The sequence below is a fragment of the Anser cygnoides genome, chromosome 2 (assembly GCF_040182565.1).
Source record: "Anser cygnoides isolate HZ-2024a breed goose chromosome 2, Taihu_goose_T2T_genome, whole genome shotgun sequence".
Taxonomy (NCBI): Eukaryota; Metazoa; Chordata; class Aves; order Anseriformes; family Anatidae; genus Anser; species Anser cygnoides.
In genome coordinates, this window is record NC_089874.1 from 18,776,444 (window position 1) to 18,788,982 (window position 12,539).

At 45.5% G+C, this 12,539-nt stretch overlaps 1 protein-coding gene across 1 annotated transcript in view; it reads left to right on the plus strand.

Moving 5' to 3' along the window:
- Nucleotides 1-439: 439 nt before the first annotated feature.
- Nucleotides 440-12,539, plus strand: part of ARHGAP21 (Rho GTPase activating protein 21) — a 123,288-nt gene continuing 111,188 nt past the window's right edge. The window contains exon 1 of the mRNA XM_066991608.1: nucleotides 440-1,280. Within this exon, the coding sequence (XP_066847709.1) occupies nucleotides 1,206-1,280 (75 nt within the window). The 5' untranslated portion in view covers nucleotides 440-1,205. The remainder of the gene's footprint in view (nucleotides 1,281-12,539) is intronic.

Sequence of the window (12,539 nt, forward strand, 5' to 3'; positions counted from 1 at the left end):
GGGCGGCGGCAGCCAGCTCCTGCCCTCTCGGTGTCGTCTGAGGAGGAGGAGGGCGGATTTTTGGAGGGAACAGAAACCGCCGGCCCGGAGGCGGGGGAAAGGGGACGGCGACGAGAGCCGCCGAAGGGGCCGGAGCTGTATGAGAGTAAGAGGGGGCCGGCGGCGGGGACAGTGCCCCTCAGGGCCGGGGAGAGGCGAGGCCGGGGCGAGCGGCGCTGGGGCACCGCGGAGGCCCCGGAGGAGCGGCGGGGACGGGCGAGGCGCGGCTCCCCCGCTCCGCGGCCGGTGCCCAGGTGGCCGAGGCGGCGCAGCTGGCAATGCCTGACGGCGGGGGACCGGCGGGGGGGAGCGGCCCGGCGGTGGCGAGGGAGGCCCGAGGGAGGGGCGGCGGGCGGGGCGCGGTGGTCTGATCGCCGCCGGCCCCGGCGACGTAGCTGGGGGGGGAGGGAAGCAGGGCGCTGGCTGGGAAGCGGGGAACAAAAGCGCGGCTGCGGGAGCAGCGGGGCTTGGCCTCGCCGAGCTCTTTTGTCGCCGCTTCCCAGACGGGGTTTGGGTGGCTGCGGGCCCCCCTCGGCGAGTTGAGCAAAGTTCAGGCGGCGCGGAGCCGCCGGGACGGGACGGGAGGGCCCGGCCCCGGGGCGCGCTCCCCGCCCTCCGCCTCCCTTCCCCGGCTCGGCCCGGCCCTGCCCCGGGCGGCTCGCCCCGTGCCGCCGCCAGCCCGCGTGCGGCGGGGAGGGAGGGAAGGAGGGAGGGAGGGAAGGAGCGGGCGCCTCCCGCCTCCGCCTCCCTCTCCTCCCCGCGGCTGGGGCTGTGGATAGGAGGAGTTGGAGGAAGAGGAAGATGACGAGCGAGTGCAATTAGCCTAACAAGGGACGGGTGGCGGCGGCTCCGCGCCGGGGACTGACACCTCCGCTCTTTTCTCTCTCTCTTTCTCTCTCTCCGGCTCCAGCCATGAAGCCAGAAGCGGGACAGCGCGGCTGAAGCCCCGGGGCCGTCCCGGCGCTCTGCCCCATGGCCGCTGCGTGACGGGGCCGAGCCCCCACCCCCGGCGGCGGGGCCGGCCCGGGCTCGTCGGCGGCGTGGCCGCGCTGGGTGTGTGCGAGCGGCTTCGGCGTTGCCTCCCCCGCCGGCTCCCTTCCCTTCTTCCCATCCCCGATGTGGGCTCCAGAGGACTCGCCCCTCCTTTGTAGCCGGGAACTGAAATAATGGCGACCCGGTGGGCAGCGGGGCCGCCCGGCGGAGATGGAGACACCGAGCCCCCCCCGGGCGGCAGCGGCCAGGTAGGAGCGGGCGGGACGCGGGTGCGGGGCTGCGGGGCCGGGCCGGGCCGCCTGCCTCCCTCCCTCCCTCCTGCCGCGGGGAACGGCTTGGCTGGAGCGGGCTTAATGGCCGCCCCCTCTCCCTCCTTCCCTCCCTCCCTCCCTCCCGCCCTCTCCCTCTCTTCCTGCCCGCCCGCCCCGCAGCCGCTGGGACGTGGGCGCTGGGAGCGATGTGGCGGCCCCGGCCCTTCCCCGGTTGCCGTGGGTCCCCCCCTGCTGCCCCATCCGAAGACCCCCTCAGTGTCCCCGGGTGCCTCCCCCTAGAAATACCGGCCTGGCGCCGAGCTCCCTTTGTAGGCAACTCCTCCAGCCCTGCCTGCAGGCAGCGGTTTGCGTTAGACGTGTCTCCGGCCGCAGCGTTTCGCCGGGAGTTCAGTTTAAAAACTTGACGGCGTGCCTTATGGTGGCACCGTTGCATGTTTGGACAAGCAAACCCTTGGTTTTTAGCGAAGAACTCTGTCTAATGCCTCCCTCCGAGCTGGCTATTAATAGTCATAAATATCTGCGAAACGACCGGGAGTTCACATCCAGCAAAACAGATGTAACGGCTCCGGCCAAGTTGCTCCAAGATCTGTCTTAAACTTTATTTACGAACTTGCTTTTGTATTTTTCTAACTTGAGGCGTGTTATGCTCGTGACAGAAAGCTGACTTGAATCTGGGTAGGGCTGTGGAATGGGTGTCCTTTATGTAGATGGTCCCCTTTTGTTTGCTGAAATCGGAATACAGTAGACTGTATTAAACCTACAGAGTTCATTAAACCTACTATTAAACCTAGAGTTCAAAAATGAAAGTTTTTTATTTCAAAAGTGCCAGGTTTTGTTTTACCTCTATCCTCAGTTCACCTTTTTGCCTTGATTTTGAAGTGGCACATATGGTGGTGGTGGTGTAAGATTTTCTTCACTGCCGTTGCCTCAATTAAGAGAGTCACACAGTCTCTTAAAGCAGGTGGGTTAGGTGAGGACAAAATGGGGGGTTTAAGTAAAAACAGAAGACGCTAAGATTTAAGACTTAGTGATGAATTATGCTTGTTAATTTGTATGTTGATTTTATATGTTATCGAAATCCTTTTTTGAATGTGACTGAAAACAAGGCCATTTTTGGGGAGTGTATCCTTTAATACTATTTAAATAGTGTGGGAAGAGAGTAGAAGCCACATGGCCAAGTGTAAAAGTGAAAATCTGCTTTTTAATTCTGTCGTGTTGAGACTGTTGGTCTTTTGGCACTGGCGCTCTTGTCATAATCCACCTCTCCCTACTGTGGTAAGCCCTAATGAGGCCTCTGGCACTTTTGGAGCTCATCTTAGAGCTGTCTAACCGGGGACTACTAATAGGTATGGAATTGCAAAATGGGCTGCGCTGCCTGTTGTTGTACCTGGTATTTCTGTGTTGCAGTTAACATTTAACTGCTAGAAAACATGCACTTACACTGATGACTGCCTTAATCACAGCAGGCCTCAAATAATCTTTGCTTGAATGAAGATAGCCCTCATGAATGCCTAATTGAGGTCGTAATGCGTTCTTAGTTCCTTTAGTGCACGTATTCCTGCATGGTTTAAAGTACAATTTATTTCTTTATATTTTTTCATAGATTGGTGTAAAATGCCAAGAGAGAGTGAGGGGTTGTGGTTTGTGATCTGCTGAGTTCAGCTGATGAAATGGTTACTGTGTGCAGTACTGGTGTGAACAAATCCCTTTAACTCCAAAATAGGACTTGTGTTGATCACTGAGAACCTCTTTTCCCCTGAAAAAAGATCAGAAAACACTTGGTGAAATTACTGTAAAAAGGAGTCTTGAATTTGCAAAGAAGTTCCTGCTGTTGTAGGATTTTATAGTGTGTTAATACTTGACATGCAAGGTATTGGGAATTTTGGGAAATGATTTGTTTTTGGCACACTATCTCCCATATGTTGTTCACGTTGTCATGCAGTATTAACTCCGTGTCCATGTAATAATGTTTAGCTGTAGACCTGTACGCACAGCAAGATGTCAGGAGGAGGACCCCAAGCATAGCTTGTGTTCATAATGGGCAAGGCAGTTGCACGAGAACCTAGGATTTCCAGTCAGATAAAGGCTTTGGAAGTGTACAGCTATAAACACTGGGGCTTGATAAGAACAGAACTTGTCCTATGTCTTCGAGATCACTGATTGTACAAATAAAAGGAACTTCTGAGTAAGAAACGAGTGTGTATCTTTATAACACAGAGGTGGGAAAATTGTGGACATACAATTTGACTCCTTTGGGTAATGCATATATGGGTAGATAATTTTTTTGTCTGGATGCCTGTTTACTCTGATATTATATATATATATATTTTATCATGCCTTGTCATGATTTCTACTTTTTTTATTTTCACTTTTTTTTTCTTTTTCCTTGACACTGCACCTGGTAGTCTTTCTCGCTACAGAGCCCCTTCACTGAAATGATTTTTGAGAACAAAGATGACGCATTCAGGCTTGCAGGCTCCCATCTGAACATACAGCGCCTGTTCAAAGGGACAGATCACGTATTCTGGGCTCTTGGGGGAGCTGGCAGAGAGGGCCAGGGACTCTCAGGGCTGTTTGCCATTCTTTTTGAAATCTGACTCACATTTGCAAATGGGTACAAGAATCGCTGAGCTTGTGTTCATAAGGACAGATAAGTGAGAGTCTGCTTTTTCTGGCTTTTAGATTATTAGGCATATACTATCTCCATTTTGTCAGGTTGTAGCAGTGTTTTGCTGTTGTGATTAAGCCCTGTTGAGGTACAGGCAGTGCTATGCTAGTCACAACATCACATTTATAGCCCTGTCCAGATTCGAGACTGGAACTGCCTTTTTTGTTAGTGTAAGTTTAAAATTTCTTTCCCTGCTTAGAAAAGCATGAAAAAAGTGCTCTTTTTGGTTTTCCGTTCCCACTGTTTTGCATTTACTTCAAAAGAATTACTAAATCAGTTTGTGGTGTAGCTTGCTGTTATCTGTATTGAAATGAAATTGTGGTTAATATTTTTTCATCCATACATTTAAACACTTTTGAATGTTTGTAGCTTTAAAAGGTAATTTTTTTTGTGGTGAACAATAGTTTCCTCCATTTATGAACACTAAATTACTTTATCAAATAAATTTTATTAGGAGTTTTTGATATTTTTTTCTGTTGGAACTCAGAGCACATATACATTCAGATTTTTGTTACTGGAAATACCTAATACTGCAAAGAAATTTGGAGCATGGTGCTTTTTTTTGTCTTTTTTTTTCTGGCTTAACAGCTGAATTGTTAGGCATAGTAGACTGTCTTTAGAGATTCCTGGGAGTTTCAGCATTTGATGGTAACTAGGGAGTACATTTCCATAGGCTCCAGTAAAAGAAAACTTAGTTTCTTCAGTATTTTTAGAAATTCAGTATTTGTGGTTAAAAAGAAACGGGGAGAAAACGCCACAATATTTTTCTCTTACACCTTATCAGAGAGAGCAGAACTGCATAAACTGGAAGGGTCAGGAACCAGAGAAGGGCAATGATGACAGTAAAAATAGAAAATGATTGGCATTTTCACTAACAATAATTAGTAGACTGTGCTTGCTATTTTAGCAGCCTGGTTGGGATGACATTGGTAGGCTCAGAGTGGTGACACCCAGGTGTTAAGTGTCTCTACTGTAGGAGCACAAGCGCTGGAAGGCTGTAGTTAGGTTCTGTGTTTCAGTCTTTACATAATTATGCCTGTGAATGTGTAAGCTGCTCTGGAACTCGGTATCTTTGGAGACCAGTGCTTTCTCTGTACTTGATGCGTAGAGGCATGACCATAATGTATAATGAGGTTCAACCATAATGTAAAAAACTCAAAATCTGAGAATGGCTTTCATAAAGTTTTATATGTAAAATGAGTTTGAATTTTGTATTGTGTACTACCATTAGAAATGCATATTACTTGTGGTGATAGAGAGCTCTGTGCAAACATCGTGTCAAGGGAGAATAAACGCAATATAAATACCACTGTTACCAGAGAGTGGTGATTTTAACTACTGAGAAAGCTTTAGTCAAATCCTTTTTAGTCATGCAAGCCTAACACTGGCTTCTGCTCTCATTTATGCTGGAGAATGCCTAAGGTAATTTGGTGGAACGTGGACCTCTTCCATGGGGAAATGTTATGTATTTGTAAGTGACAACATAAAGCAGTAAACAGTTAATTTCCTTCAAGAAAAGGAAGGGATGTGCCTTCAAATGTAGATGCGTTTGATGTTTTTGTAAAAGTGACTTTCTTCTTCTCCAAAAGACGCCTTTGTTGATTGCACCACTTAGATAATTGCTTGAAAAACAAGAATTTTTAGAAGAGAAGCGTGATGGATTGAAGAATGCTTTGAGCTGTATCAGTTCAAAATAAGTGCATTTACTGTATGTAGTATGTTTTATAAGGTAAATCATAGAACATTCTGAGTTGGCAGGGACCCACAAGGATCCTGGCTCCACACAGGACCACCCCAAAACCAAACCCCATGTCTGAGAGCACTGTCCAAACACTTCTTGAACTCTGGCAGCTCGGTGACGTGAGCACTACCCTGGGGATCCTGTCCCAGTGCCCGACCATCTCTGGGTGCAGAACCTTTCCCTCACACCCAGCCTGACCCTCCCCTGTCCCAGCTCCATGCCGTCCCCTCGGGTCCTGTCGCTGTCCCCAGAGAGCAGAGCTCAGCGCCTGCCCCTCCGCTCCCCTCGTGAGGGAGCTGCAGGCCGCCATGAGGCCTCCCCTCAGCCTGCTCTGCTCTGGGCTGAGCAAACCCAGGGCCCTCAGCCGCTCCTCGTACGCCTTCCCCTCCAGACCCCTCACCACCTCGGCAGCCCTCCCTCGGAGGCTCTCTGACAGCTTTATGCCCTCCCTGGCGCACCCCAGGGCACGGCTGGCCCTCCTGGCTGCCAGGGCACACCGCTGGCTCGTGGCCAGCCGGCCTCCCCCAGAGCCCCCAGGCCCCTTTCCGCGGGGCTGCTCTCCAGCCTCTCGCCCCCAGTCTGTGTACAGCCGGGGTTGCCCCTTGCCGGGTGCAGAATCCGGCTCTTGCCCTCGTTAAATTTCACGTGGTTGGAGATCGCCCAGCCCTCTAATTTATCAAGATTTCTGCAAGGCCTCTCTACCGTTGAGGGAGTCAACAGCTTCTCCTTAGTCAACAGCTAATTTAGCGTCATCTGTAAACTTAGGGTATATTTAAGTCCTGTGTCCAGATAACTTATAAAAGCATTAAAGTGAGCTGTCCCTAAAATGTTTCTCTTTAGCAGTTGTAGCAAACATTACAACACCGATCTGAGTTTTTTCCTTTTATAAGCACTTTTAACAAAAATTCCTATCATTAAACTGAATGTGAAAATAACATCTCCGCTACTTCTGATGTATTATTTCTTGTCTGTGTTGTTTACTTGCATATACCAAAAACAACTGAGCGAACTATTGGGGAAGAGAAGGCATCTCATGACACTTATGCACTTTATGCATCTATGGTCTTGTACTATTTGAATGTACGAAAATGTCTTCCTGTAGGTGGATGACTAAAACGTAGCTCAGCAGAAGAGTATTGGCTCTGCAAAGAGTAAAAGCTGAGTTTTAAATTTGTGAATGCAGGCGTATGTTACTGTGTAGATGATGATGAGAATATGAGTGTGTGCAACCTCTGAGCGCTATAAAAAGAAAAACTTTCTGTATCTTTTCCTGAGGAAATTTGCGTTGCAGTGTTTGGCTAACCTGTTGGCAATATATCTGGGTACTTGTTGCTGGTCTCTTTTTTTTTTTCTTTAGCAACTGGAAGATGGAGAAAAATGAAGCTATTCTAGCATTCAGTGGTTTTGTGTTATTCTTCATTGCCGTTGTTTGTACGTTCAATTGCAGAGGCTAGGAAGCAGAATATAAAAACTTAGGAAATGATGTTAAATGAAAACGGATTTATATCCTGTTGTTAATAAGGGGTCATTGTTTCTAAAAAGCCTGGCTTAGCTGTACTGTAAATGGCGGGGCTTCGTAGTTGGCGTTGAAGCTGTGTGTTACTGGACAGGACTCCAGACGTCAGGCTGATGAGCTGTTAGGTATGACTCCTCCGTTGTAGAGACATCAGATCCTATGATCTCATCAAATCCTTGAATTCAGTGCCTTGCTACAGAGGAAGAGTTTGTCTGCCTCCCATAATAGGAAATATATCTACTAAATAATATGTTGTGCCAAGCATAATAGATAAACAGTGAATGAGAGCTGTGCTGTCTGGTCAGATTGGTGGATGAATGGGGATGATCATGTCACACTTCACCGGTTTATTTACACAGAATGCAGGTTACTGTAAATACTGTATATCTCCTGTCCAACTCCATTTTTGTCTTGTCACTTTCAGTATTGTTACGGAGTCATGGTATTTTTTCCCCATCACTCAGCAGTAGATGTATACAGTAGAAGTGTAAGCCCAGGTGATGGGTGGGAACAGCAACATCAGACAGACTTTGACTGTGTTCATATCAGAAGTTCGACACGTCTTGTAAACCTGCAAGTGCCTAAAGAAAGAGTTCTTTTAATCTTATGCTTGCGAGGTGGGATAAGCTGTTTTATGTATGCGGTTCTTAAATACTTTGAGACTTTTCAATTGGGAGGCTTCTTCTGTTGTGTTTTTGTCTTTTGTGTTGCTTTCAAACCAGGGCGAAATGCATTTTTCTCTTACTCTCTTTACATGGGAACTCTAGCTACTCCCTGAGTTGTTGTTTATCTTCTTGTTTTAGTAATGGTGAAACAATTTTCTGAGTTTACTGTTTTATTGCTGCTGGTAGTCTTGAATAAATCTCATCTGGGAAGATGATGATAAGAGCTTAGAGACTGGGTCACTTGCTGATAGGAAAGTAGAAGCTAGGCAAAGATATGTGCCTTGCTCTTTGAGTCTCTTTAGATCGTGGAGATAGAACTATAGCATCTTTCTGAATAAGTATACTCTATTATAGTTTTGAATGTCATCAATGAATTGTGTTCAGTGGGAACTGTTGTTGCTTTATATTTTCTGTCGATTTTTTGCACAAAAACTTGCAGTTCAGAAGGTGTTTATGAGCAGAGTGCTGCGAGCTGTAATTGTAGCTCCCTAAGCAGCATAGTGTTTGAGAGAGCCTGATACAGATCATGATAGTAAATACTTGGTGCTGAGCATGAAAGGTGCTGTGTGGGCATTCGGGAAAAATACAGACAGCTGTTTAGATTTTGACTCTCGCTTGCCACCGTGAGCGTCTACCTTTGGGAGTGTAGCTTGTGGGCTTATTTTTGTTTGAATTTTTCCTTATTTCCTTCTGCCAGCAGCTGCTGCTTTGCTCCCAGTGAATGAGGTGCCTCCTTAGGGGACATGGCTAATTACAGATCGGCTGTTGGCGGAGGGGTGCGCTTTGAGATAGACGATTTTCTTTTATGTAAGTGTCATTTGCATAATGTGTTAGGACACACTGTATGGAATGCATTAAGCACAGCAAATACACTGTGGGGAATGATCTTGCGCTGACATCAATGGGCTGCCTAGATGACCTAATCTTCCTTATTTTTAATTTTGAGGTTTGTGCTGTTTTCCTGCTTGGAAGGGCAGGAAAGAGAAATAAAATAGAAAGCTTTAAATCTTACTGAGAAGAAAGATGTTACATGCTTCTGAGTAATGGTTGTAGTTGGTGCAAATCAATTGAAAGGAGAAATGTGAGCCTGTTTCTGAAGTGATCTTGTTTTTACTGATTGGAGTGGTAGTGTGCCCTCCTAGTTATGCCTTTGTATACTTCGTATACTTTTAATGGAGTACTATTCCCTATTTAAATTCAAATGCAAATGACTTGCCATTTAAGAAACTATTTTGTTGTCCCCTCTTATGTTCTAGTTTTTCTTCGAAGTATATGGGACTTTTCACATTGAGAAGCTGAGAATCTCAGAGGATGTAAACTCTTGGGGAATTAAAAAAAAAAAAAAGGCTGCTTAAACCATCTTGAAATTAGTGTTGAACATATAGATGTCCTCTACTTCAGCTTTCTGTGTACTTTTTTAAGTGTGAGTGCAGAAAGGGTTAAAATACAGATAAATTTCCTACGAGATTTAACATTGGATGTGAATAGGTGTCATGAGTGCTGCCTGTTCTGACCCTGGGACGAGCTCAAGGCGAACAATTAAACTCTCAGAAATCCCGTACGGATTATTCGGCTTGTGACAGATGCAGTCTATACAATGATACGTTCATGGTATTGGGACAGACTTCTCAGTTGTGAGAACTACAGTTAATTAAAACTTTCCATGTGCTATGTTGAAGAGTTGTAGTTGGAAAAACTAGTTTATAAAACAAAAGTAACATTCATTTCAAAACTTTAATGCAGTTCAACTTACTTTTGAAGAAAACACCACGCTCGTCCAAGGACTGCCCTGTTGTAATGAAGCATGGAAGTGGTTGATTTCCTGAGAAACATAAATGATATTTTAACACAATTCTTTAATTAAACCTTGGGTCTGTTGTAGTTTAGGCATGTTTAAACTTGATTTAAACTTGAATGTCCTTGGGTTTAGATTATTTAAAAAGGCCAGGGTTCATTCGGTGCTAGCATGGGTATGCAGAACCATCAAATTTCCTTATGATGCAAGAATTGAGAACCAAAACATTTTGTTGTTGTTTGGGCCAGCAAAAGAAGCAGCAGATCTAGTATGTGCACTTCAACCAGGTGGCTCTTACTACCTTTAAGTTCTGACCTGTTTTTTTTTTTTTTTTAAGATAAAGATCTGATTAGGGTTAAGTTTAGGGAGGAATGCCTCAGTGTTCACGTAGCAGCAGGCAGTCTCGCTGCAGTTAAGGCTTTGTTATTGTTGCTGTGCTTTTCTTCTCAGCTTTCCAATTTTGATGTAACTTTAATAGGGAGCCCATGATTATGGTGAAAAGTATTCCCATGTGTAGCCACATACATTTCTTATTCATCAGTGGTTGTAAAATCCTACTTGTCCCTTCTTGCATGTGTTTTTAAATTTTATTATCCTCAGTCACCATGGTAAAAGGTGGGTAAGTAAACTTCGCCTGGAGTAATCAATTTTCATGGCAATTTTACAGGCCTCCTGCTCCATTCTGCGTACTTTGCCCTGTTTTTGTATGGGTTTGGTCTGAATACAGTCTGGTGTTTTTTTATTTAAATTTGTTGGAGAAGGTTTAGAACTACCTGTGAGGTGGGATTTGAACGTGATTTCCTTTCTGGCGTCAAGAAAGTGAGAACGAATGGCTGTTGAACTGTTCCTAGGACATCAAAGTGTCTCGTCTCTGCAAATTGGCATTGAGAGGAAAGCTAGAACAGAGAAACAAGTTTGTGTGAATAATCTTCAATGTTTCTAGCAATCTGTGCTAGAATCAGAAGGTAGAGGAATTCAGCAGCCATAAATAGCTTGGTAGGCTGGTGTTCTGACCCTGATGTCATGGAAGTAATCTTGCAAGCTCATTAATTGCATCTCTTTTGTTCGCATTTAGAATAATAATAATAAAAATGTTGATTATTATTTTAAAAACTCCATACCTGACTGGAATGGTCCTTGCAGCTCAGTTGTGGAACAAAGGCTTTTTCTGTATGAAGTATTACAAAACAGTGTTGTATAATGGATACAAGCCAATGCTAGTAGCATTTCAGAGCCCACGCCCTCTAGCTGTTCTTTTCTTTATGACTTTACAGGTGGTTTTGAATAGTTTTTTCTCTGTTTGCATTTTGTCTGAGAATGATTCAGCTGTATAGCTAAGAAGGTCTGGTAGCTTTCTGCTGTTTTCATGAGTTGAATGACAGTGGGATAGTAAAGTGCTTATTTTTCTGTTTTCCTTTGTGGAGACATGGTACAATTGGAACTAGAGTGTCTAGGTCTTGTTCTGTGGCTTCCCTCTCCATTTTTCTCCATCTCAGAAATAACAGTACAACCAGAAAAGTCTCAAGACAAAGGGCAGCTATGGTAATTGACCACATGGAGTTGCCTGTCCGCCAAAAACAATTAAGGAAGCTAGGACTTCACAGTTTGGGAAAGAGGAGTCTGGAGCTGGAGAGAGAACTTGAGATGTCAGGAGAAGGCTCTTTGCCAAGGGGGTGGCTGGGCACTGGGACAGGCTCCCCGGGGCAGTGGTCACGGCACCGAGCTGCCGGAGTTCAAGAAGCATTTGGACAACGCTCTCAAACACGTGGTCTGGTTGTGGGGTGGTCCTGTGTGGATCCAGGAGTTGGACTTGATGATCCTTGTGGGTCCCTGCCAACTCAGGATATTCTGTGATTCTGCACTGTAGCCTTCTTGACCTCTTTTGCATTTATGTGGGCCAGCTTTTCACTATATATGAGAAGTTGTGGGTGTCAGATGAGTGTGGTGGAGTGAGAACAGGCGAAAGATGGTAGCCCTTATGCATAATAGTTAATTAAAAATGATACTATTCATGATAATATTTTGGAAGCTAAAGGTGTGTATGTAAGCTAAAGGATAACCAGGATAAGTTTTTAGAAGAGCAATACTTTGAGGGCTTCTAAATCCCCTTGTAGTGGAATGAAGTAGGAATTTGTAAATGATTGAAGATGGGAGAGTGTTCTAGTGGTGCTTGCTCTTGTGTTCTTCCCTAATTGTCTGCAACTGTCTGCGTTGGTCACCACTGGAGACAGGCTAGGTGGACCTTTGATCTGATCTACAGGTGTTATCGTACCTTCTGATGCCAGTTCCATGGTAGCTTATCAGAATTCCTCCCGTGTTCAGGCCTTGAGACTGTGGTTCTGTACGAAGCATGCTGAAGCACGGTGGCTGTTTGCTATTAGCAACAGGAAATGCAGCTTTTCAAATGTTTGGGATTTTGACCTATTTTTGATTCTTAAAGGCTCAGGCTAGATATCAAACTTAGTGCTTGCTTTTGCTCGCTTTTGTAAAAGTTGCTATTAATTATTGTTACGCCATATGTGTCTAATGCCTCCCAGTTTGTAGTAGTTAAAATGAAATGCCTAATTACCTGCTTGCGTGTTTGCCCTATCTGTTCCTCCAGCCTCTCCCAGCTTCAAGAGAAACCAAGGTGATGGTGTGGCTTGTATGCAGAAGTGAAGCATGTTGTTATAGTTTTCATATTTCTTTTCTACTTGCTTACAGTCATGCCAGTATTTTTGTCTGTTTTCTCCATTATTTCTTTTATTGGGCTGCATTACATTGCAAGAGTTTATTCTTGATTCCGTATCTTGCAAGTTTTGCAGCAGTAAGCCCAGTAGATCCCTAGGAACCAGTAGAAAACTCCATTCT